The sequence below is a fragment of the Heptranchias perlo genome, chromosome 1 (genome assembly GCF_035084215.1).
Source record: "Heptranchias perlo isolate sHepPer1 chromosome 1, sHepPer1.hap1, whole genome shotgun sequence".
Classification (NCBI taxonomy): Eukaryota; Metazoa; Chordata; class Chondrichthyes; order Hexanchiformes; family Hexanchidae; genus Heptranchias; species Heptranchias perlo.
In genome coordinates, this window is record NC_090325.1 from 53227627 (window position 1) to 53252937 (window position 25311).

A 25311-nucleotide genomic window follows, 5' to 3' on the forward strand; every position below is an offset into this window, starting at 1 on the left:
TTCATAAAACTGGAATCCTTCTTTCATTTATGTAAGTTCAATGGCACACATACACGCAGACAAGCTCCCATTTAGTTGTGATAAGATCCCTCAAGAAGCAGCGTATTCATGTCAGGAATTTTGATCCCCCCCCCCTTATTTTTTTGCCTTTTTATTGCTTGACACATTGAATGTTTCAAGGAATACAATAGTGTTCATCAAAAATGCTATACATTACACAATATAACCTTTATTATCTCATCAAATAAGATCAAACAAATTGGGCAACTTCTAAACACTGGGAATTTGAAGGTGCGTTTAGACTGTAGCGCCCGTGCGATGTCATTTGGCTTTGTACTGATGCTGTCTGATTCCAGCATCAGAGCATGACCCTGCATTAGAAGTATGTCAAGTGGAATTACTTAAAGGGGGTCGTTTCACTCAGCTTCCCATCAGAGTTAATTCGTGCCTTGGCAAACAATTTACAGTCCAAGTGTAGCATTGGTATAATGCCACTAAACTTAGAATCATAGAAGTTACAACATGGAAACAGGCCCTTCGGCCCAACATGTCCATGTCGCCCAGTTTATACCACTAAGCTAGTCCCAATTGCCTGCACTTGGCCCATATCCCTCGATACCCATCTTCCCCATGTAACTGTCCAAATGCTTTTTAAAAGACAAAATTGTACCCGCCTCCACTACCGCCTCTGGCAGCTCGTTCCAGACACTCACCACCCTGGAACTTCTGGAGCATGAATGCACTCTTAGGGTGCAATAACACTACAACTGTAATGTCAGTTGGAAACAGATTCTGCTTTGCACCCATGTTAAAGTTGTAGTGTAAATCCAGAAATTAGGCTTTACACTGTATGGACATAGGAACATATGAAAATGACAGGCAAGAAAAAAATAGCTGGTCCATCAAACTTGCCCCACACTCATGATGCCTGAAGCATCATGACTAGGCAATCCCACTCCCCCTCCCGCTCCCCTCCCATCATGTAATCTCCTGGGAGAGGCAAAATAAACAGGGCCAATAATGGAAAAAAACTCTGGAAAATTCCTCTCCTACTCCCTCAGCCAATCAAAACCAGTCCGGGAGGTCACATTGACCATGCGTACATTACCTTCTATATGATGCAATATCTGCCCCAACCAAGAAGTATAAATACAGTGTGTTAAACCAGATAATAGAGCACCTAGGGGCCCCTTAGACTAACTGGACACTTTTTAAACCTACCTGCAATTAATGTAAATGTTTAGAGAATGTGGATACTGCTGCCTTCACTTCTCTAAACAATTAAAATGTAATTGCTGGGAGGCGGGCCTACAAGTATGGACAGAACTCTCTCCCAGCTAGCACAATTAAAGTTTCACTCCAGCCCTGAAATCTGAACTGCAGCTATGGATCTCAGGTTCTTGAAATTTCCAATCAGATTAAAATTCCTTGTTGATCTTGTTTAAATGTTATACAGATTCAGCAAAATGTCATCCAGTAAAAATATAACCATGATGATCGACAAGGCATAGTGGACTATATTTTCCTCTAGATGCTAAATGTGATCATAGAATCATATAATGTTACGGCATGGAATCAGGCTATTTCGTCCATCGAATGTGAGTTTTTCTCCACCTGGTCGAATCCCATTCTCCTGCTCAGTCCTCTACTCTACTCTTTTTCAAGCAACTGTCTAATTCCATGTTAAAAAGAATTTATGGACTCTGCTTCAACAATAGTTCATGGCAGAGAATTTCACATTCTAACCACTCTCCGTGTTAAGAAATTCCCCTAACCTTTAATTCCTTTTTTGATTATCTTAAATTTGTGACCTCTCATTACCATCTCACTATTTACCTTTTCATAATCTTGAAGACCTTGTTCAGATTACCCCTTAACCTTCTCAGTCCTAGTGAAAAAGCCCTAATATTTTAAGTCCTTATTCATACCTGTAACCCCTCAATCCTGGTAACATCTCAGTGAATCTAACAAAAGTTTTGAACAAATTCAACATTACCTCTTTCTCTATGCTACTGGATACAAAATCAATGAATCCATTTGCCTTTTTATGTCCTTATCTACTTGTGCCACTATTTTAGTGGCCTCTAAGTTCACCCCTAGTGACCTGCACACCTAGGTCCCTTTGCTCCTCTACTCCATTTAAAATCTTATTGTTTAGGAAAATGAACAAGTAGGCAAGAGTAGAAAGGAAAGCAAGACTCACAGTAAGTGAAAAAGAATCAAAGCCACATTTTTTAATTTGTTCTTGGTATGTGGACTGGCAAGACAATATTCATTGCCCATCTCCAAGGGTAATAAGATCCAGCAGCATACATGATCATTTGTTCTCACAAATGACCAGATATAGGGAATTCAATTTCACAACTTGCCATGGTGGGATTTGAACTCACAACCTGTGGGTTGCTAGGCTACTGTACCCAATTCTATTGCTACTCTGTGCCTTGCTCTTACTGTAAAATAGCTCAAAAGGCATTAACTAGAAATTCTTGTTAAGTGCTTATTAAGGACTGTGAAGGCCTTGTAAAAAAATCATAATAAAATCATGCAGCTTTGTCCAAAGAGGAATAGAAACATAAATTGAGGTGTCAACTCACTATAAAAAGGGATTAGCCATGAGAAAGAAGCTCAAAGTTTGAATGTATCAGCACAACTTGTACTTAATGGTAAAAAAAATCAGTAGTAGATTTAGAGAAAATGCTGCAGCATCCTGTTTATTAACCCGGTTCTGCCGACAGTCATAATCTGACCATATATGTTCATCCTCTCCGTATGATGAGTGCCTGACTTGTCAGCTCCACGTTCATTCATTTGAGTGTGTGAGTTGCCAGCAGGGGTCAAGCTGAGTTAGTGCTGGCAGCTGGATTCCCTCCTGCGGAGTAAGAGCTGTCAGTGGAAGTTGGGTCAGGCCCCAGCACAGGTTAGGCTGGGGCATCACTCATTTTAGTCAAGCTGTCTAACAGGCCCACTATGTTCTGGTCTGTAAAACAGGAAATAAAAACAGAAAATGCGGGAAACACTCAGCAGATCAGACAGCATCTGCGGAGAGAGAAACTGAGTTAACCTTTCAGGTTGATGATCAGCAGTTCCAATGAAAGGTCACCGACCTGAAACATTAACTCTGTTTCTCGCTCCACATTTACTGCCTAACTTGCTGAGTATTACCAGCATTTTCTGCTTTTATTGCCTAAAATGTTCATTGGGTGATTACAATACCTTGTGCAGTCCATAGCTTAATGAACAATACATTTGTTAGTTGTTTACTTGGAAAAATGTGAAATGAGCATTATTATAGGTGTGCCAGTTTACTCCATTCCCATTTCACAATGTTGGATGAAAACTGGTTGAAATAAATTTGGGAGTACTTTTAATTGGTGGCCATTAGAGGCAACTTCAAATTGCGTAAAAGAGGAAAATGTACCCAAATGATTTTAAAGGTTTTGCATAAAGATAATTTATTATATTTGCAGATGTGGTTAATCTTAAAAATTTCAATGGAACCTAATGCACAATTTCTTTATGTTTCTGGCCATCAGTCCAGATGTGCAGCTAAAGTTTTTTGTTATCTTCTCAAAAGATTTTGTGTCCTTTCAATTAGTGTATAGATTAAATGGTCGATATAATGACAACAACAGCTTGCATTTATATAACACCTTAAACGTAGTAAAATGTCCTAAGGCTCTTCACATGGGTATTATCAGACAAAAATTATTTGAAGCATATTGAAGTTACAATACAGAATCAGGGCATTCGGCTCAGTCAGTCAGTCAGTGTGCGTGTTTACCCTCCATGCAAGCAAATAATCCTAATCACATTTTACCCCCCTGTTCCCATATCCCTTTATCCTCTTTTCCTTCATCCACCTATCCAATCTAATCTTGAATGTTAACATAGAGGGTGAATTTCCCACTCCTCCCCTTAACTTTGGAGGAAGAGCCATAGGAACCCAGAAAAAACAAGGTAAACATCATGGGGTGGAGTTTCAGTTTTATTAGCGCAATCCACCTGAACCAGCGTAAAAGATCATGGAAAATCACGGAAAACAAACACAATTTACTGGAGGCATAAATCAAGTTTCCGCAATCTTTTGTGCTGGTTCAAAAATCATCGCGCCCGAAGCTGGCCCCGCCACCATTTGAAATAATGAAGATGGCGAGTTTTCACCAATTGCGCCCGTTCGAGGAGGGTCTTCAAATTAAGCTATTTTCTTAGGTTCTCATATGCTAGTAGGCACACTTTTAAACATTTTTACATATTAAAAAATATTTAATTTACTAAGAAACTGACTAGTGTACACCAATGAAAGTAAATGGTTCAGTATAGTTTTTTTAAAGTCGTTTTCAGTGATGATTTAAAATCAGGTTACTCACAGGTGGAGGATTAGACACTCTTATTAAAAATGCTTATTTTTTGTGATAAACCCATTTTCAGATGTATTAATAAAACTGCACCAGGTTACCACTCTTAAATACATCAATGAATATTTTTTTATTGAAAAGAAAAAAAACAATTACGGTCTATTAAGCTGCTGGATTAGGCTGGTTCATGGAAGATTTTATGTTTGTGATTATGCAAATGAATTTTAGCAGTAACTTGAACTGTAACCTATCCAGCACAACTTATAGGTGCAATTTCCACCCAATAACCGATTGCACCCAAAGCGGAAACTCTACCCCAATTTTTCCAGGGTTTCCATGGGTCTGCCGCTAATGTGTGGGAGAACCCTGCAAAAAATCACCCTCATAGTTTCTGCCTCAACCACTAACACTGGAAGTGAACGCCAAAGTCCCACAACTTGTATGCTAAGGACCTAACTAAAATCTACTTTTAGTTTGCCAACAACATGAATTTATATAGCGCCTTTAACATAGTAAAACGAAAGCAATGTATCCGACTGAGAAAGTCTATTTTTTACGTTTGCATATTGTACTATTTTTAAAAAAATCTATTAGTTCAAATCGCCTTTATATGACATGCTGCAGAGCGCTTTCCTTCAGCAGTTGGCGCTCTTGTGCAGTCACGTAAACCTTTCTTTGGGTGACAGCACGTGTCTCTTGTCGCAGTCGTGCACAAGTTCTGCAAAAAGGGTTAATAATTTCACCTTTTGCAATGACACGCTTTAAACTCAACACACTTGAACATATTACCCCCTTTGGAACACGAATAGTAACGGATACAAGATCTAAGCTGAAGAAATAGCAGATTCCATCTGTTTGCAGGAGTTGGATGTGAAACAAGTATATAAAGGTCGCCTGAGGAAAAGCTTGCAGTGAGCTGTGGTGACTGACACTCTGTGCCACACACGTCGACAGACGGCGTGCTTCTCAAGTGATCGATATTGCAGGACTGTCGGTAATAGTGGGCTGGGTTTACATAAAACGAGAAATCTGCGACCGATTGGTATTTAACGTCTTAAAATATTCAGAATTCTTGCAACTTTACTGAAGAAGTTTTCATTAATGAAGCGTTTTTTTTACTCTGAAACAAACATGACAGCAACTGTTAATTGCACTAGGAGAAATGCAACCTTTTCCCCCTCAGAAGTTAAATAACAAACATTTTAATTGTAGGACTGTCCACGGGTGAGAAATGATGATGCGGTGAAAACGATATTGAACAGAGAGATGAATCAGGACTGACGTAAGGAACCAATTGGAAGATCAAGCCCTCCTCCCTGTGGCTCCCTGTGGTACAGTCTTGGCTAACACACTATTTAAACGGCGGCTTTACAATACTCAACACGAAAAGCAATCAGCCTTTCCACAGTGAGCGGTCGCGCTCAGAGAGCAGACCACAGCTATCTCCTCCCAACTTTTGCAAAGTTTTCCCCCCAAACTTTTTTTTTCTTTTCTCTCCCCAATCCCGCCCTCGAGAAAGCACCAAAAAAAAACCCTAAAACTGCTTCCAAAGATGCGATTTGTTTCAACCGGTCGCGTTTTCTTGTATTCGACGGTGGTTTTTTTAGCTCTTGGTAGTACCGTGGACGTCAGCGTGCTGGTGCTCCTGCCGGTGGAGAGCTCCTACCTGTTCTCTATGAACAGAATCAAACCTGCCATAGACTACGCCATCCAGAACCTGGCTCAGCCCAGGCTCAACTTCAGTGTGCGGTACGTGGACTCTGAATGTGGCAACAAGGCTCTTTTTCACCTGGTGGACATCAGTTTGCTGCAGAAACCCGATGTGATCGTGGGTCCCGTGTGCGACTATGCGGCTGCCCCCGTCGCCAGGCTGGCGTCCCACTGGAACATCCCCATGGTTTCAGCCGGACCCTTGGCCTCGGGCTTCGCCCAAAAAGTCCCCGAGTACTCTTACCTCACGCGGGTCTCCCCGTCTTATTCCAAGATGGGCGAGATGTTCTTGGCTATGTTCCAACGCTACAGGTGGAAGAGGGTGGCCCTGGTCTATGCCGAAGATTTTGAGGAGAGGACCTGCTTCTTCACTGTAGAGGGGGTCCATGTCGCCTTCGTTGGTGAAGACTATCACATTCATTCAATTAGTATCTATGATGAGGAGGACCAGTTCGACCACATCGTGCAGGAGATCCAGGAGAATGCCAGGAGTGAGTGCACTTTTTAGAACAACTTTGCAAAATCCATGCATTATTTTTTTCATAACTTGCCACTGTACCCTCACAAGAGTTAGATTACTTTGGGTAAAAGTGTACTTTCTGGAAATAGGTTATAACCCAACTTTAGGTACTTATATAAAACAGTACGTAACGTGCATACAGATAAGCATGGAGATGTTTAAAGAAAAGTAAAACCGGATCAGGCCATCGCACAGCTGCGCGTGTAGAAATATTGAGGTACAAAATAAAAGGGCAGATTAGGTAAAAGGATACGCACAGGTACTTGAGCAGCACGATTGAAACAGGGGTTGACATATACAGCAATTTAACAGAACCATTGGAATGAACAGGCGTAATCTACAGGAAATCTGTGAAAAGCCTGGTAGATAAGGTGAAGCGGTTCGCCTACCTTCTGTTCTAATCCTGAGGTGTAATATTACAAAGGACAGAGAGTGCTGCAAGATTCAATACCAGTTGGGACGGGGTCGTCAAGCGGTTCCATTATCAACACAGCAAATAGATAATCTGCAAAGTAAATATAGTTTTGACAGGTTTGTTTAGTGTAATGAATGTCGGAGATGTCATATAAAAGAGTGTGGGAAAAGTAATAGGACATTGTTGAAACTGCCTACTCCAAACGAACCTGTGCGCATACCGTTTTACACACACAAAAGTTACTGAACATCAACGGTAGACGGATTTGATATCTCGGCCTACATCTTATTCCAGATAAACGTTATACATTAATATTTATTCATCAATTATCTTAGCTGTGTTTAGTTTGAAACCTACAATTTGTGCAACTAGGGATTAAAATTGTAATCCTCGCCAAAAAGTACTTTAAAACAAACTCCACACCTAACCTGTTAAAGGTGTTCCTTTCCAATTCGCAGTATGCACAGTGTTAGCACTGCAAAACGTGCGAGGTAACACTAGACGCTACTATCGCATCACAAATCAAATCTGACAAAGCATTTAACTAGCCCGATAGACAGAAACAGACTGATTTAGGGTATAGTTAGATCCATATTCAGAAATTCATCGATACCAAGGCAATTCACTAGCCGTATAGTAAAACCGGCAGGACCCTATGACGTGACAAAAACTGCTTGCTAAAACTGTTGCAGGTGGGTGTAGTAACAGATTAGGTAAACATGGATCTACTTCACTGGAGTGATATTGACCTCGCCGTGTATTTTATCTGATTAAAACAAATAGAACGTTTAATGTTGCCCCTTATTTCGGGAGCTTGTGATAGTCACGACTCGCAGGATTTGGCTGATCAGGATCGGCAGTACATGGATAATTGTAAAACAAAAACAAACAGAAACAAGGTGAGAAATGTAAGGATGAAAAGCAGGATTGGAATTACCAGGCTGGGAAAGAATAATGACCACAAGGGAGGGAAGTGTCCAGGTGGTGTGTGTAGGCAGAGAGAATGTGTGCTTGGGTAGTGCTATAGTATGTGTCAGGGCATTTACTTAGAAAATGCCACACTTTTAACTTCAGTGATCAACATAAAATGTAAGTCTTTGTCACTTAGAATGCATTGTCAATTTTCAGTGTTTCCCCATCTTTACAGGAGAACAGCAACTAAACATCAGCGTAGCTTCTACAATGTAAAATACTCGAGGGACCGGTATCCTCCGTTAAGCTAACTAGCTAAATTCATTTAAAGGTTCATCCCTACTACATAATCCTTTAGCTTTGTTCTTTCTCTGCAGTGAACTCTGCACTAAATAACATAATTCACAGTACTCAGACCTCCTCCTATACTGGTATTGTCCAATTGCTTAAAGGAGTATCAACACTGGGACTGTGTATCATCCAACCTCAATATCCAGTGACTTAATTTTGAAAATGTATATTTCCTTAATGTAGCTCAAACCAAGCCAAAGATGAAATCATGACTTTTTCTTTAATAAACATTTTAAACTATTATGTTCCAAATATTGTTAATTTCTTAAGTATTAGCTAATGAAAGTTTAAAGCTATTGGTAGTTATTGCCCAGACTCCTAATTTTGTTAAGTGACCACAAAGCTGTTGGATTGTCATAAATACCTAACTGGTTCATTAATCTCCTTTAGGGAAGGAAACCTGCTGTCCTTACGTGGCCTGGCCTATCTGTGACTCAAATCCCACACCAATGTGATTGACTCTTAACTGCCCTCTGAAGTGGCCTAGCAAGTCAGTCAGTTGATCAAAGGCAACTAGGCATGGGAAATAAATGCCAGCCTTGCTAGTGATGCCCACATCTTGAGAATGAATATTAAAAAAAATCCTAAAGCTTGGTCTGCCTGGTTAACATATAATATTCAAAGTTGTGCATCACTTTCTACCTCCAACAATCTGCATTGTTTTATTCATTGCCCTCAAGTCAATGTTGTTTCTTGCTTTGATTGGCTCAGTTGGTAGCATTATCATCTCTGAGGCAGATGGTTCTGGTTTCAAGTCCCACTCTAGGACTTAAGTGCATTGTTGAGGGAGTGTTGCATTCTCTGAGATGCAGTCCTTTAGATGAAATGTTGAACTAATGTTCCATCTGTCTGATCAAGTGGATATTAAAATTTCATGACACCATTTAAAGATCTCCTGGTGTTCTGGTTAACATTCCTGCCTCAACAAACGCCAGCAAAAAGAAATTAATGTATCATTTATCCCTTTGCTGTTTGTGGCTACTGCATTTGCCTACATAACAACAGTGGCTGAATTTCAAAGTAATTAATTGTATGCAAAGTATTTTGAGACAAAATAAGGTGCTACATATGTGCAAGTCTTTTTAACACGAAGTTTGTGCTTTCATTATTGCACAAAATTAGTAGTATTGCAAATGTTACACCCTTGTTCAAAAAGGGTGTTAGGACAAACCCAACAACTACAGGCCAGTCAGTTTAACCTCGGTGGTGGGGAAACTTTTAGAAACGATAATCCGGGACAGAATTAGCAGTCACTTGGTCAAGTGTGGATTGATTAGGGAAAGCCAGTACGGATTTGTTAAAGCTCAATCGTGTTTTACCAGCTTGATAGAGTCTTTTAATAAGGTAACAGCGAGGGTTGATGAGGGAAATGCAGTTGATGTGGTGTAGATGGACTTTCAAAAGGCGTTTGATAAAGTGCCGCATAATAGTCATCAACATTGAAGCCCATGGAATAAAAGGAGCAGTAGCAGCATGGATACAGAATTGGCTAAGTAACAGGAAACAGAGAGTAGTGGTGAACTGTTGCTTTTTGGAATGGAGGGAGGTGTACAGTGGTGTTCTCAGGGGTCGGTACTAGGACCACAGCTTTTTGATATATATTGATGACTTGGACTTGGTGTACAGGGCACAATTTCCAAATTTGCGGATGACACAAAACTTGGAAGTGTAGTGAACAGTGAGGAGGATAGTGATAGACTTCAAGAGGATATAGACAGGCTGGTGGCATGGGCGGACAAGTGGCAGATGAAATTTAACGCAGAAAAATGCGAGGTGATACATTTTGGTAGGAAGAATGAGGAGAGACATATAAACTAAAGGGCACAATTCTAAAAGGGGTATAGGAAAATAGAGGCCTAGGGGTATATGTGCACAAATCATTGAAGGTGGCAGGGCAGGTTGAGAAAGCGGTTAAAAAAGCATGTGCGATCCTGGGCTTTATAAATAGAGGCATAGAGTACAAAAGCAAGGAAGTCATGATGAACCTTTATAAAACACTGGTTCGGCCACAACAGGAGTATTGTGTCCAGTTCTGGGCACCGCATTTTAGGAAAGATGTGAAGGCATTAGAGAGGGTGCAGAAGAGATTTACTGGAATGGTTCCAGGGATGAAGGACTTTAGTTATGTGGATATACTGGAGAAGCTAGGGTTGTTCTTCTTGGAACAGAGAAAGTTAAGAGGAGATTTGATAGAAGTGTTCAAAATCATGATGGGTTTAGATAAAGTAAATAAAGAGAAATTGTTCCCATTAGCAGAAGAGTCGAGAACCAGAGGACACAGATTTAAGGTGTTTGGCAAAAGAACCAAAGGTGACATGAGAAAAAACTATTTTACACAGCGAATAGTTATGATCTGGAAAGTGCTGCCTGAAGGGGTGGTGGAAGCAGATTCAATCATGGCTTTCAAAAAGGAATTGGATAAATACTCAAAGGGAAAAAAATTGCAGGGCTACGGGGAAAGAGCAGGGGAATGGGACTAACTGGATTGCTCTTACAAAGAGCCGGCATGGGCTCGATGAGCTGAATGGCCTCCTTCTGTGCCGCAATCATTCTATGATTCTATGATCCTAATTCAGCCCTATTTTAGCATTGTCTAATGAAATGATTTCTTAATAACAAAGCACCATCACTGTGGCAATATTGCCACCTTGGGTGCTGTAGATATGAATGTTAGGATGCATTAGTCAATCTAATTTGTAACTTCCAGCTTGAGTCACAAATGGAAGGAAGTGCAAATAATATGAAACAATGGTTCACCAAATGGTTTATTCAAGGTATTTTGTATTGTTCAGCCTTGTTGGGAAGATATTCTCCAGGAAGAGTTATTCAGTCAGAGCCATGCCAATCTCATTACTAATATGAAGAGAGTGAATTTGGGGATCTTATTGTGGACTCCTTTCTGTTTATTTTGGTGGAAAGTTATGCATAATTTCTCCAAATAAAATCCAAAAGATCTATCCCCATGCCTCTATGTTCACTATTCAAAGCTGGTTTCTTTCCACAGATGACATTTCCTTGGTCCCAGAAGCACAGGAAACATCATTTTCCATGGAATATTTGATCATCTTTAACTGTACATAGGAACAGGAGTAGGCCATTCAGCCCCTCGAGACTGTTCCGCCATTCAATTAAATCATGGCTGATCTGCATCTTAACTCCATTTACCTGCCGTGGTTCCATATCCTTTAATGCCCTTGCCTAACAAAAATCTATCAATCTCAGTTTAGAAATTTTCAGTTACCTTAACCAAATTAAACATCCTCTTTAATGCAAGATTTTAGGGGCGGAGGGAAGGAAGTTGTTAAGAGGAGGCATTCATTTGACGATGAATACCATATCTATGACAAGTAATCCTTTCACTTTTGTTTTCTTGGTCTCTTCTACCTACTTTGTGTCCCCCCCTGTATACATTTAGAGTACACCTCCCATGGTACAGAAGGATTTTCTTGGCTGAAGCTTCCAACCGAAGTGGTCAGCTCAGCCCCAGGCTAAGTCTAATGAAACTGTTAATGATTTAGAAGCTGATGAAGCTGTGTCCATTACCCTAAGTTATTAGTCTAACAAATGTCCTTTAGGTGAATATCCAGCTGAAGATCCTATATTGAAATACAATAAATCTTAAAAAAAATTCTTTAAAATATCTCAAGCATTCTGTTGCCCCATTTTAAAATGTATGATATTGTGTTGCTATCTGTTGGAATGACTTAGTGAAGTGCAAATAAAGGAATAAGCTTTGTGCATGTTCACATTCTTGAAACTATGGTTTATGTTCAATGCATAAACAGCAGAAAGGAATGATCACTCCATGTATCTTTGGATTTTGGAGAGTAGTTGAGATTAGAAAACCACACTACTCTTAAACAGAGGTAAGGACGGTTGACCCCCAAATGCTGCAAATTATCAATGAAACTCCCAAGACCACGGTCATCCACACTACTGACTTCCACTTCAACAGATACAGATCATATATAATGATCGCGAGGCAATCACATATGATCCATGCAAAACTAAACTTCAGCTCCCATTGTGGCCCTAAAATAGGATCGCAATTGCCTAACAATTTGCATAAATCATAATATGTAAATTTCAAGAAAATTCAAAGCTAGAAAAGGCCATTCAGCCAAACAAGCCTGCACCACCCAGACCGCATGTATGATTATTCTATCATGGACCTCCCTTCAAACCATTTGTTGGTCTCCTACCTTAGAGAGCATTAATTTCCTTCATCCCGGAAAAAAATTAAGCAGTGTTGTTAAGTATCTCAGGTGTTGATCCAGTTCTTTTTTTAAAAGTGCCAAATTAGCCACTGTCTCTGGGAACTAGTTCCACATATTGACAATCTTGCAGGATTTTTTTCCTAATCTTTAACCTTGATTGACACTTGTGAATGTTGTACTGGTGTCCTCTACTCATGTCCAAGATAAATAGCTTGTTGTTTACTTCCACCTTATCTGCACCTTTCATTATTTTAAAGATTTGTATTATGCCTTCCCTCATTCATTTCTCTAGAAAAAATAGATTTAGCTACTTGCACCTTTCTTTATCATTTAGCCTCATAATTTCTGGAGGCATCCTGACCATTCTTCTCTGAACCCTTTTCTAATGCATCCAGATCCTGTTACGACTGGAGTGATCAAAACTATACACCATACTCCAGAAATGGCCTCATCATTAATCTGCAATGTCGGTATAACTTGTCCTTATTTCTAGTCCAATGCCCTCCAGGTACACCCCTATTCCTTCCTTCCAGCTTAGTAACTTCCTCACACTGACCAAATGCTTTGTGAGTGTGACCAATGATTACTCCCAAATCTTTTTCCTTTTCAACCCACTGCCAACAAAGATGTAAAATAAGACCCTTTCATGTTTACTGTTAACTTTTCCTATATGCATATGTTATCCACATGACAATCCACCTACCAGCTTCAGCTTATCCATGAAATTGATCCAAATCTATCTACACATAGTCAATCTCCATTCTACTTTGCATTATCAGCCAATTTTATAGGACTGCTACAGACACCCTGTTCCACAGCATTCACAAATATTGTAAATAGCTGAGATCGCACAATAGGTCACTGTGAAACACCACTGATTACTTTCCCCCAGGTGCAGCACTTTCCATTTATCAACACCTCCTGTTGCCAAGCCAATTCTCAATCCATCTAAATAATTTGTCAACTATTCTATGAGTTTTAAGCTTCCTTGCTAGCCTCATACGAGGAACTTTGCCAAATGCCTTTTGAAAATCCAAGTAGACTGCATCTACTGGATTACCCTCATCCACTAGCTTAGTTGCCCCTTTAAAGAACACCAGTAGGTTTAAATGCTCTTTAAATGTTCTTTAAATGCTCACATAGTATCCCATAGAATGTTCTCAAGCATTTTTATCACATGGATGTTAGACTAGCTAGCCCGTAATCACCAGGTTCACACATTACTCTGTTTTGAATATTGGAACTATATTTGTCATACTGCTCCATATTTATAGAACTTTGAAAAATGTTAACCAAAGTATAACTAATTCCCTACTTTAGTTCTTTGAGGATTGTAGCATTGAAGCCATCTAACCCAAGATATTTGTGGATATTAATCCTTCCTTTGACATGACCCCATTCTTGGGCATTCATCAGCCCCCACCTTGGTTTCGCAATAAAAAAATTAGAAATAGTTTTACTCTACTGTAATACAGGGGCAAGATATGAACAAAAAAGGGTGAGTTTGATAACCGGGTGAATCTGTTCATCTAAGTTGTTTCTGTAGGTAAGTAACTTAAGGATAAACATGTCCTAATTGTCACTTCAGTACTCTTCATGATATATACCTGTGGACCTTTGCTATAATATGGTGCTTAGGAGTGAGGTACCTGCAACAGTAAGTGTTTCATCAGAAGCTGGCAACAAGAAATTTAATTAGTATTGGGGGTGGGGTTGGAAGAGCTGTCAGTGTAAAATCAATGTGGATGCATTAACAGAGCTACCATAACAAAAATGAAGCATAAATTAAGTTGTGAGCATGAAAATAAATTCGTACAGAGCTGTTGGATTGAAATAAAATCAGGACAGATCCATTACTGGAGGAGTTGGAATTAAAGTAAATCAGCATTATAAATGTCAGTCTGTATTTGAAGCACCATATTCACATATAAAGCGCTAACAATTATAGTGCTAATTCTGGTTTGGTCATAGTTTTTCCTTGTCATCTGAATAATGGTGAAAGGCCAAAATTAATGATTGGGATCCATTCAGCAGAGCAGGTCTGTAACCAAAAAGCATTATATCTGTGAGCATTATAGAAAAGCATTACATCTGTAAGTGTCATGAAATATTAATTCCTTTGCTCCTTAGCATACTTAATGTTTCCTATATTACAATTGAAAAGCAGAGAAGTTATGTAAAACTTGTATAGAACCAAGGTTAGACCACACTTGGAGTATTGTGAACAGTTCTGATCTCCATATTAAAAAGGTTATCGAGGTACTGGAGACGGTGCAAAAAAGATTTACTAGGATGATACCAGAACTGAGAGGTTATCCCTATCGGGAAAGATTAAGCCGGCTGGGGCTCTTTACTCTAGAAAAGAGAAGACTGAAGGGTGACCTGATAGAGGTCTTTAAGATTATGGAAAAGTTTGAGAGGGTAGACGTAGAGAAGATGTTTCCACTCAAGGGGCAGACCAGAACTAGGGGCCATAAATATGAAATAATCACAAATAAATCCAATAGGGAATTCAGGAGAAACTTCTTTACCCAGTTAGTGGTTAGAACGTGGAACTCGCTACCACAAGGAGTAATTGAGGGCCACTTTTTTTTTATTCGCTCTTGGGATGTGGGTGTTGCTGGCAAGGCCAGCATTTATTGCCTATCCCTAATTGCCCTTGAGAAGGTGGTGGTGAGCCGCCTTCTTGAACCGTTGCAGTACGTGTGGTGAAGATTCTCCCACAGCGCTGTCAGGAAGGGAGCTCCAGGATTTTGACCCAGTGACGATGAAGGAACGGCGATACATTTCCAAGTCGGGATGGCGTGTGACTCGGAGGGGAACGTGCAGGTGGTGTTGTTTCCATGGGCCTGCTGCCCTTGTCCTTCTAGGTGGTAGAGGTCGCGGGTTTGGGAGGTGCTGTCGAAGAAGCCTTGGCGAGTTGCTGCAGTGCATCCTGTGGATGGTACACACTGCAGCCACAGTGCGCCAGTGGTGAATGTTTAGGGTGGTGGATGGGGTGCCAATCAAGCGGGCTGCTTTGTCCTGGATGGTGTCGAGCTTCTTGAGTGTTGTTGGAGCTGCACTCATCCAGGCAAGTGGACAGTATTCCATCACACTCCTGACTTGTGCCTTGTAGATGGTGGAAAGGCTTTGGGGAGTCAGGAGTTGAGTCACTCGCCGCAGAATGCCCAGCCTCTAACCTGCTCTTGTAGCCACAGTATTTATATGGCTGGTCCAGTTAAGTTTCTGGTCAATGGTGACCCCCAGGATGTTGATGGTGGGGGATTCGGCGATGGTAATGCCATTGAATGTCATGGGGAGGTGGTTAGATTCACTCTTGTTGGAGATGGTCATTGCCTGGCACTTGTCTGGCGCGAATGTTACTTGCCACTTATCAGCCCAAGCCTGGATGTTGTCCAGGTCTTGCTGCATGCGGGCATGGACTGTTTCATTATCTGAGGGGTTGCGAATGGAACTGAACATGGCATAGTTTCATTTAAGGGGAAGCTAGATAAACATATGAGGGAGAAGGGAATAGAAAGAAATAACAACATAAGAAATAGGAGCAGGAGTAGGCCATACGGCCCCTTGAGCCTGCTTCACCATTCATTAGATCATGGCTGATAGGGTTGGATGAAGTAGGGAAGGAGGAGGCTCGTGTGGAGCATAAACACTGGCATAGACCTGTTGGGCCAAATGGCCCGTTTTTGTGCCGTACATTCTATGTAACCATGACTACACTTTAAAAATTCCCCCTTGGCGTCACAGAATTTTTCTTGGGTCGTTCTAAACAGGTTCCCAAATAGTCATCTTTGGAATTAGTAAATCTCTGATTTACTGGCAACTTCTAGTGACATTGTTTGGAAGCACGGGATTAGCTTCCACATGTATGCCAATGACACCCAGCTCTATCTTTGTGTCCTCCAGAGAACTCACAGCCATTGCTACAATCTCTCATTGTCTGACCAATGTTAAGATGGGAACTGATATTTTCACCAGTAAAATGTCAGAGAAACAAGAGCCATTCTCTTAGGCTTCCACCACCATCCACACGGCTCTGGCCATGACTGCATCAACTTCACTGGCTGCCATTTAAGTCCAGAGGTGTGGAACATTGGTGTACTGTTTGACCCCTAGCAGTTCCTTCCCCACATCTGATCTGTTACTAAGACTGTTTTCCTCCACCTCTAAAACTGTTACACCTCTGCCCCTACCTCTTCCCCACTGCTTCTGAAACCACAGTCCACTCAAGGCTTGCTTTCTCCAATGCTCTAATTGATTGTCTTCCACTGTGTTCCTCACAAACTATCTTATTCAGAAAGCCTGTGCTAACTCAGCAGAGACCCAAGAATCATACCTGGGATCTTCCTTGTCTTAATGCCACAGTATCACTCCAAGCAGAAAGGGGATGCCTCGGGAGTTCCATTTTACACTGTCCTTTTTCCATTTTTGTTTTGTTGAGGTTCATAATGGTGGAGAGCTTTTTGCTTTCCTTAGTATTATTATGTCAGTTTGGTTCAGTCAAAAGGTTCTGGTTTCAAATCTCACTGCAGGACTTGAGCACATAATATAGGCTGACACTTCAGTACAGTGCAGAAAAAGTGTTGCATTATCAGAGGTGCAGTCCTTCAGATGAGACATTAAACCAAGGCCTCATCTACCTATTCAGGTGAACATTAACTATCACATGGCACAAATTGAACACATTGCAGGAGTTAAAAATAGATTCTTAATTGCTATTTTTCGGACTTTCTGTGCAAAATGGCTGCTCTGATCGGTTACATAGCAACAGTGAGCCCGCTTCAAAGTAATTCATTGTATATGTAATGTTTTGTGAAGCCCTGAGAGATGCAGTAAGGTGCTATGTAAAAATAAAGAAAGAACTTGCAGTTATAAAATGCCTTATTACATCCTCAGGATGTCCTGAAGCACTTTATAGCTAAATGTATTACTTTGGTTGTGTAGTCACTGTTGTGTAGGCAAACATGCCAACCGATTTGCACTCAGCAAAGTCCCAAAAACATCAATGAGATAAATGGCAAGATAATATATTTTGCTGGTGTTGGTTGAAGGGTATGTATTGGCCAGGACACTGGGAGAACTGCCCTGCTCTTCTTTGGATAGTGCCATAAGATCTTTTATGTCCACCTTCGAGGGCAGAGGGGGCCTCAGTTTAATGCCTCATCTGAAAGACGGCACCTCTGACAGTGCAGCACCGAAGTGCAAATGCAAAATAAATGCATGATCCTTGTTATGAAATATATGAAGAAATTGCTGCCTTTTTTGGTCCTCAACGTGGACCAATATTAGGGGTGAAATTCATCTTGGGTGGGAGTGTAAAACGAGTGATTGCGAATCGCAGCTTATTCACATTCTGCCTGATTTTAATAGAAAAGAAAACCAGGTGGAGTGTAAAATGGTTTGCCGATTCACTACTGCCCAAGACGAATTTCACCCCAACTCTGTCATTATACCTGCTCCATCATCTTATATTGTCTCTTAAAGATTAAATACTTGAAACTAGTCATGTATGCTATCAGGTACAGCTTGTGCTTTAGAGCATAGGGTATCAACTGCTCCACGTTAGGCAGTAGAGTGTTGAAGGAAAAGATGACATGACATGGCTATCTATGCATGCACCACTGTTACAAGCAAACTTAGCTTTGGAGGGGCATCTGGTGTTGGAAAGGTTGCGTACCTTTCCTGTAGTACTATATTTAAATTGTATTCTCTAATGTTGAAGGTCTGTTGATGGGCAGGCTTGTTATTATTTGACTGGTCCTTATAAGGTCTTAGGATCCAGGAGTACTGGAAACTTGGGTAGGGTAACCCTTAAGAAGATTTAAAAACATGACTAATTCTGTGCTCTAAACTATATTGTAGTAATGCCAGTTTACAGTTAAATCTTTTCACTGTGGTGAAACTTCATGCCCTTGATAGGAAATGCTCTCCCTCAGACTTAATGTTGTGACTCTCTCATGTTGACGCTCTGGAGTAAAACATATAGACTGATGATGCCAGAAATGAGAAGGAGTCAGGAGTCTTAGGGTCGATTGTACCAGATCAAATAGTAAAGAAATATAATTTTCTTGGTTCCAGTACAAAACCAATTTATCTATCGTACTGTATATGCATGGCCTGAAAACAAACTGTATGGAATTGGCAAGACAATTGTTGGCTATCAGTTGGATACACAAAGTAATAAGAAACATTGATGTGCATGAGTAACAGAATATGTTATGGCAAATTCGTTCATGAGATGTGGGCATCGCTGGCAAGGCCAGCATTTATTGCCCTTGAGAAGGTGGTGATGAGCTGCCTTCTTGAATTGCTCCAGTCCATGTGGTGAAGGTTCTCCCACAGTGCTGTTAGGTATGGAGTTCCAGGGTTTTGACCTAGCAAAATGATTGTGACAGGTGAGGCATATGTGTTCTATGACAGAAGATCAGGAAAGAAAGAAAGAACTTGCATTTATATAGCACCTTTCACAGCCTCAGAACATCCAAATATATTTCACTGATAAGGTTATTACAACAAATGAATAATTTTACTAGTGTCTGTGGGAGGTGCTTCTATGATTACAAGACCCTTTAACTTGTTCATGTGAAATGATTTTTAGATTTCTAGATTGCTACCATATGTTTGCAAACAGTATTGCTCAATATGATAGGCAGCTGAACAAAGATATTTAATTTTATCGCTCAATGCAATAAATCTGTTTTAGTTTTACCTAGTCAAAATCTGAAGAGATTTAGATGTTTAATATATGAAAGGAATGAAATAGGAATTGTTTTCATCAAAAACAGCCATGATTTAGCACACAATCATCCAACCTCTCGCTGTTACTCAGAAACAGGTCCAAGCTGTTACACAATTTTTCCATTGTGCTATCGATGTAAGAAAAGGTATGGGCCCCAATATTTACAGGGAGGCAGGAGAGGGTGCTGGCAAGGTTGGGGATGCGGAGGTCCTGCAAATCTTAATGACAGGACCTCATTAACATCTTTAGCTCCGCCTCCCACTCAGCAGCTAACCAGATGGACAGTCTGGCCAGCGGGCAGGAGGGAACACTAGCAACAGGAGGCTGCAGCCGGAGACCCTTGGGAATGGTCCCCGGCAATCGGAAGCAGGGGGAAGATTGGCAATCCGGAGGGGGAAGATGTCAACCAGCGGGAGGGAGGGGGTTGGGGGGGAGGTCGGCAATCGGGAGGGGTGGGGGAGGCTGGAGTCCAGGGCTGGAGGAGGCCATAGCTTCCTTGAGGGCCCGGGTGGGTGGGGGGTCACTGCTGCTCCTCCTGGCCCACAAGGAATGTTGAATGAGCCACTTACCTTGGGTAGCCGGCAGCTCCCTCCTCCATTTCACTGCTGAGTTACCCTGGGAAACCCATTCAGCAGCGGTTAACTTCAAATTAGGTTCCCAATTGCACTGTAGGCGTCCGATTTAGATATGTTAATAAGTGTCCCGCCTCTCCACAGCAGGACACTCGGACGCCCCGATATCTGCTGCTGTAAAAATGGCGGTGGACTCGTGCGTGGTGGGTTGGGGTCTGTTACGCGGATTTCACTTTTCACCAGAACCCCCCCCCCCCGCCCGTCATGAGGGGGGCTAATATCGAGGCCATTGTTATTGCTTTGGCTGTTACATTTTTCATTTATATCATTGCAAAGAGGGGAGACAATGAAGTTGCTGTTTTTACCTATGTTTTGTACTATTCCTCTATATAAGGGTGTAAATTTCATTATCCCTGGTCCTTGCCAGGCTTCAGTGGCTCGCCATGCCTCTATGAATCAACTTCAGGATCCTAATCATCAACTTCAAATACCTCCATAGCCTTGTCTTTCCCTATCTCAGTGATCTCCTGCAGCCTTATGATCCTGCTTGCCCATTTTGCTCCCCTGACACTTCACACCCCCATTTTTGCTCCACCATTGGCAATTGCTCTTTTAGCCATCTTTCCCCTGCCTTCTGAAACTTCCTCCTAAAATGGCTCCCCTTTACTTTTCCCCTCCTTACTTTCAAAAGTCTAATAGACTTTTTTAGCTCCGTCTCTTAAATCCATTCTGTTTTCCTTCTTTTCCACTCAATAGAATGATACAGTGAAGAAGGAGACCAGTCATCCCATTGTGACTTTGCCACTGCTAACTTTGTGTCTATTTTCACTTATTTGATCTATTTTGGGATAATTTTTGGATACTAAGGGCACTGTGTAAATGCAAATTGTTATTGTTGTCCCAGGGATGTCCCATATAAGAGGTGGTGAATTTGTATCTTAAAATTGCTTTATTTTTACTGAGAAGGGAAAGGAGCCAGACCAGCAGTGCTTCATTTTTGTTGTGTTAAAGGAAAGGAAAGAACTTGCATTTCTACAGCGTCTTTCACGATCTCGGGATGTCCCAAAGTGGTTTACAGCCAATTAAGTATTTTTTGAAGTGTAGTCACTGTTGTTGTTGCATACAATGTGTTTTCATGATGCTATAGTTCATAAGAATATAAGAAATAGGAACAGGAGTAGGCCATAGGGCCCCTCAAGCCTGCTCCACCATTCAATAAGATCATGGCTGATTTTCTATCTCAACTCCAGTTTCCCGCCTTATCCCCATATCCTTTGATTCCCTTAGTGTCCAAAAATCTATCGATCTCAATCTTGAATACACTCAATGACTGAACATCCACAGCCCTCTGGGGTACAGAATTCCAAAGATTTCACAACCCTCTAAGCGAAGAAATCTTTCCTCATCTCGGTTCTAAATGACCGACCCCTTATCTTGAGACTATGACCCCTGGTTCTAGATTCTCCAGCCAGGGGAAACAGCCTCTCAGCATCTACCCTGTCAAGCCCACTAAGAATTTTATACATTTCAATGAGATCACCTCTCATTCTTCTCAACTCCAGAGAATATAGGCCCATTCTACAGAATCTCTCCTCATAGGACAACTCTCTCATCCCAGGAATCTAGTGAACCTTCGTTGTACTCCCTCTTAAGGCAAGTACATCCTTCCTTTGGTAAGGAGACCAAAACTGTACACAGTTCAATCTACATCATCAGATCAGGTGTTCTGCAAAAAAATGAAGCAGTGATAGCTTAAAATATGCAGAATATATAATGCAGTTTTGTACAAAATTTACACTTATATAATACACGATCCTAGTTTCAGGTCCATTTTCTGAAAGTGCACATGTGAAATTAATCTCATTTCACATAATTTGAAATTAGTTTAGTGTGATCTGGTTTACGGGTTTAGTTCAAGGGTTATCTGGAGGACAGCAGGAGGAATGCATTGTGGAAATATGAGGATGGATGAAAGTTCTGAAGTTTTACTTGATCAACTTTGGCCATCAGGGAGTATTTATTTCCATTTTTCCGTAATAGTTCAGATAACTGTCCATAAGATAGATTGCACCAGGCTGGGGAAGGATCTGGCTCGATGAGTTGAATGGCCTGTGCTTGTTTCTCGCTTTCACATCATTGTATCATAGTAGGTACAGCCAGCAGGAGGCCATTCGGCCCATCATGCCTGTGCGTGCTCTTTGAAAGAGCAATCCAATTAATCACATTCCCCTTCTCTTTCCCCATAGCCCTGTAAATGTTTTACCTTCAAGGATTTATCTAATTCCCTTTTGAAAATTACTATTGAATCTGCTTCCACCACTCTTTCAGGCAGTGCATTCCAGATCATTACAACTCACTGTTTCAAAAAACTCTTTACTCATATCACCTTTGGCTCTTCTGCCGATCACCTTAAATCTGTGTCCTTTGGTTACCGACCCTTCTGCCACTGGAAACAGTTTTTCCTTATTTACTGTATCAAAACTGTTCATGATTTTGAACACCTCTATCAAATATCCCCTTAACCTTCTCTGTTCTAAGGAGAATAACCCCAGCTTCTCCAGTCTCTCCACATAACTGAAGTCCCTCATCCTTGGTACCATTCCACTAAATCTCTTCTGCACCCTCTCTAAGGCCTTGACATCCTCCTAAAGTGTGATGCCCAGAATTGAACACAATGCTCCAGTTGACACCTTACCAGTGTTTTATAAAGGTTTAGCATAATTTCCTTGTTTTTGTTTTTTTTAATCGTTCATGGGATGTGGGCGTCGCTGGCAAGGCCAGCATTTATTGCCCATCCCTAATTGCCCTTGAGAAGGTGGTGAGCCGCCTTCTTGAACCACTGCAGTCCGTGTGGTGAAGGTTCTCCCACAGTGCTGTTAGGAAGGGAGTTCCAGGATTTTGACCCAGCGACGATGAAGGAACGGCGATATATTTCCAAGACGGGATGGTGTGTGACTTGGGGGGGAACGTGCAGGTGGTGATGTTCCCATGTGCTTGCTGCTCTTGTCCTTCCAGGTGGTAGAGGTTTGGGAGGTGCTGTCGAAGAAGCCTTGGCAAGTTGCTGCAGTGCATCCTGTGGATGATACACACTGCAGCCACTGTGCGCCGGTGGTGAAGGGAGTGAATATTTAGGGTGGTGGATGGGGTGCCAATCAAGTGGGCTGCTTTGTCCTGGATGGTGTCAAGCTTCTTGAGTGTTGTTGGAGCTGCACTCATCCAGGCAAGTGGAGAGTATTCCATCACACTCCTGACTTATGCCTTGTAGATTTTGGAAAGGCTTTGGGGAATCAGGAGGTGAGTCACTCGCCACAGAATACCCAGCCTCTGACCTGCTCTTGTAGCCACAGTATTTATATGGCTCGTCCAGTTAAGTTTCTGGTCAATGGTAACCCCCAGGATGTTGATGGTGGGCGATTTGGCAATGGTAATGCCGTTGAATGTCAAGGGGGGGTGGTTAGACACTCTCTTGTTGGAGATGGTCATTGCCTGGCACTTGTCTGTACTCTATGCCTCTATTAATAAAGCCCAGGATCCCATATGCTTTTTTAAAAACCTTCTCAACTTGTCCTGCCACCTTTGAAGATTTGTGTACATACACCTCCAGGTCTCTCTGTTCCGACAGCCCCTTTAAAATTGTACCATTTAGTTTATATTGCCTCTCCTCATTCTTCCTACCAAAATGTATCACTTCACACTGCTTGGCGTTAAATTTCATCTGCTATGTGTCTGCCCGTTTCACCTGTCTGTCTATATCTTCCTGAAGTCTGTAACTATCCTCCACATTGTTTACTACATTTCCAAGTTTCGTGTCATCTGCAAACTTTAAAATTATACCCTCCATACCCAAGTCCAGGTCATTAATATATATCAAAAAGAGCAGTGGTCCTAATACTGACCCCTGGGGGACACAACTGTAAACTTCCCTTCAGTCTGAAAAACAACTAATGTTCTTATGCATTATCTAAAACAAAACTTTGATGAATAGTCTTTTCACAAAGGCTTCTTTCCTTGAGGTGTACATATTGTTCAAACAGCTGCGTGCTTCCATATACCAAAGATGACAAAATATTCACAAGACATGCACTATTTGTAGTTAATACTTTGCATTTAGTTAGTCTTGTTATGAAATGTATTTTACTTGAAATTACAGTATGGAAGAGAAATCAGGAAATAAAAGACAAAACATGAGGTTAGAAGTTCATTCAGTATCCTGTCTGATTGGGTAAATGCACTGACCAGTGTAATACATAACATTAGGCTTGGCGCTAGCACCATAAATGAGATGTTGTAAGAATCCTTTGTTCATGTAAAGGGTTATTAGAAAATGGAATGCATTCCCACAAGTGGCTGCTGAAGCCAAGTCAATTAAAACATTTAAGAGGTTATTGGAAAAACATTTGAAAAAGAAAAATGTTAGAGGTTACAGTAGGGAAATGGGATTAGAATAGGTAGCTCCAAAGTAAAGCTAGAACAGGCATGATGGGCCGAACATCCTCCTTTTGTGCTGACATTACAATGATTACATATGGACCAGGATCCTGAGGTTCAATTCCTGACCTCTGCTAAGTTCGTTGATCTCAGTTGGGTTGGCGTTTGGCCACAGTGTACCTTGGGCTAGGCAGTGGACAAAAGTTAGTTTTCTGACTCCTGATCAGTATTCAATGATCGTCACTGAAAAGTGAGCATGCACATACATTAGAAGGGAACAAGATCAGGCTTGGCTGTGATGACTGCCTTGGTTGAATAGCTTGCCAGCACTCCCCATCAACATTCTCACGTGAAGAATGGTCACTTGGGTAAGGTACCGGAGGGCTGTCAGCATCTGTAGAACTGCACCCTAGCATGAGTCAGTCTTGTCAGCAGAGGATGGGGTGGGTGTTCATTCATTAGATGCTTGTTTTAAAGATATAGCAATACTAAATTTGTGCTTTTCCCTTTTCTAAAGAGATGCTTTGCTTTTTCTCCAGTTGTGATCATGTGTGCAAGTAGTCACACCATCCGGAAAATCATGCTTGCAGCGCACCGCCAGGAAATGACCAATGGAGACTATGTATTCTTCAACATCGAACTCTTCAACAGCAGCCTATATGGTATATATTATATTTTCCCCAAGAAGTTCACTGTTTTAGAATAAATCCACAGTGTTAATGATTTGCAGTAATAATTCAACTCTCGTTATTCTCCTTATCGTGATATAGCACTGACTCCTCAAAGATAAGCAACTCATGTTAAAAAAAAATTACAGTGTACATTTTGTTTTATTCCCTCTCCAGTTTGCTCCTCTTCTCTCCTGAAAACATAGAGCAATGCTTAGGTATGGGTGCTGCCCTCTAATATATTGCCCAAATGGCCTTTCATTATGTGTGAATCTAGACAATGATGCCTGAATTTTCCCTCGAACTACCACCCATTTTGGGGAAGATTTGGGGTGATTAATGGAGTAGAATAGGCTTTGTGAGGCGAATGCCTCAAATTCACTGCAAAAAATCTGCACCCGAATTATCTAAAAAAAAGCAC

General features: G+C 41.2%; 1 protein-coding gene across 4 annotated transcripts in view; it reads left to right on the forward strand.

The window, feature by feature from the left end:
- The first annotated feature begins 5545 nt into the window (after positions 1 to 5545).
- The window catches only part of npr3 (natriuretic peptide receptor 3), an 81041-nt gene continuing 61275 nt past the window's right edge, over positions 5546 to 25311 (forward strand). For 3 of the 4 annotated variants that reach the window (XM_067985225.1, XM_067985234.1, XM_067985244.1), the window contains exons 1-2: positions 5547 to 6556; positions 24762 to 24884. In XM_067985225.1, the coding sequence (XP_067841326.1) occupies positions 5908 to 6556; positions 24762 to 24884 (772 nt within the window). In that variant the 5' untranslated portion in view covers positions 5547 to 5907. Of the gene's footprint in view, positions 6557 to 24761; positions 24885 to 25311 lie in introns of all 4 variants that reach the window. The other variant, XM_067985217.1, reaches the window with a different exon arrangement.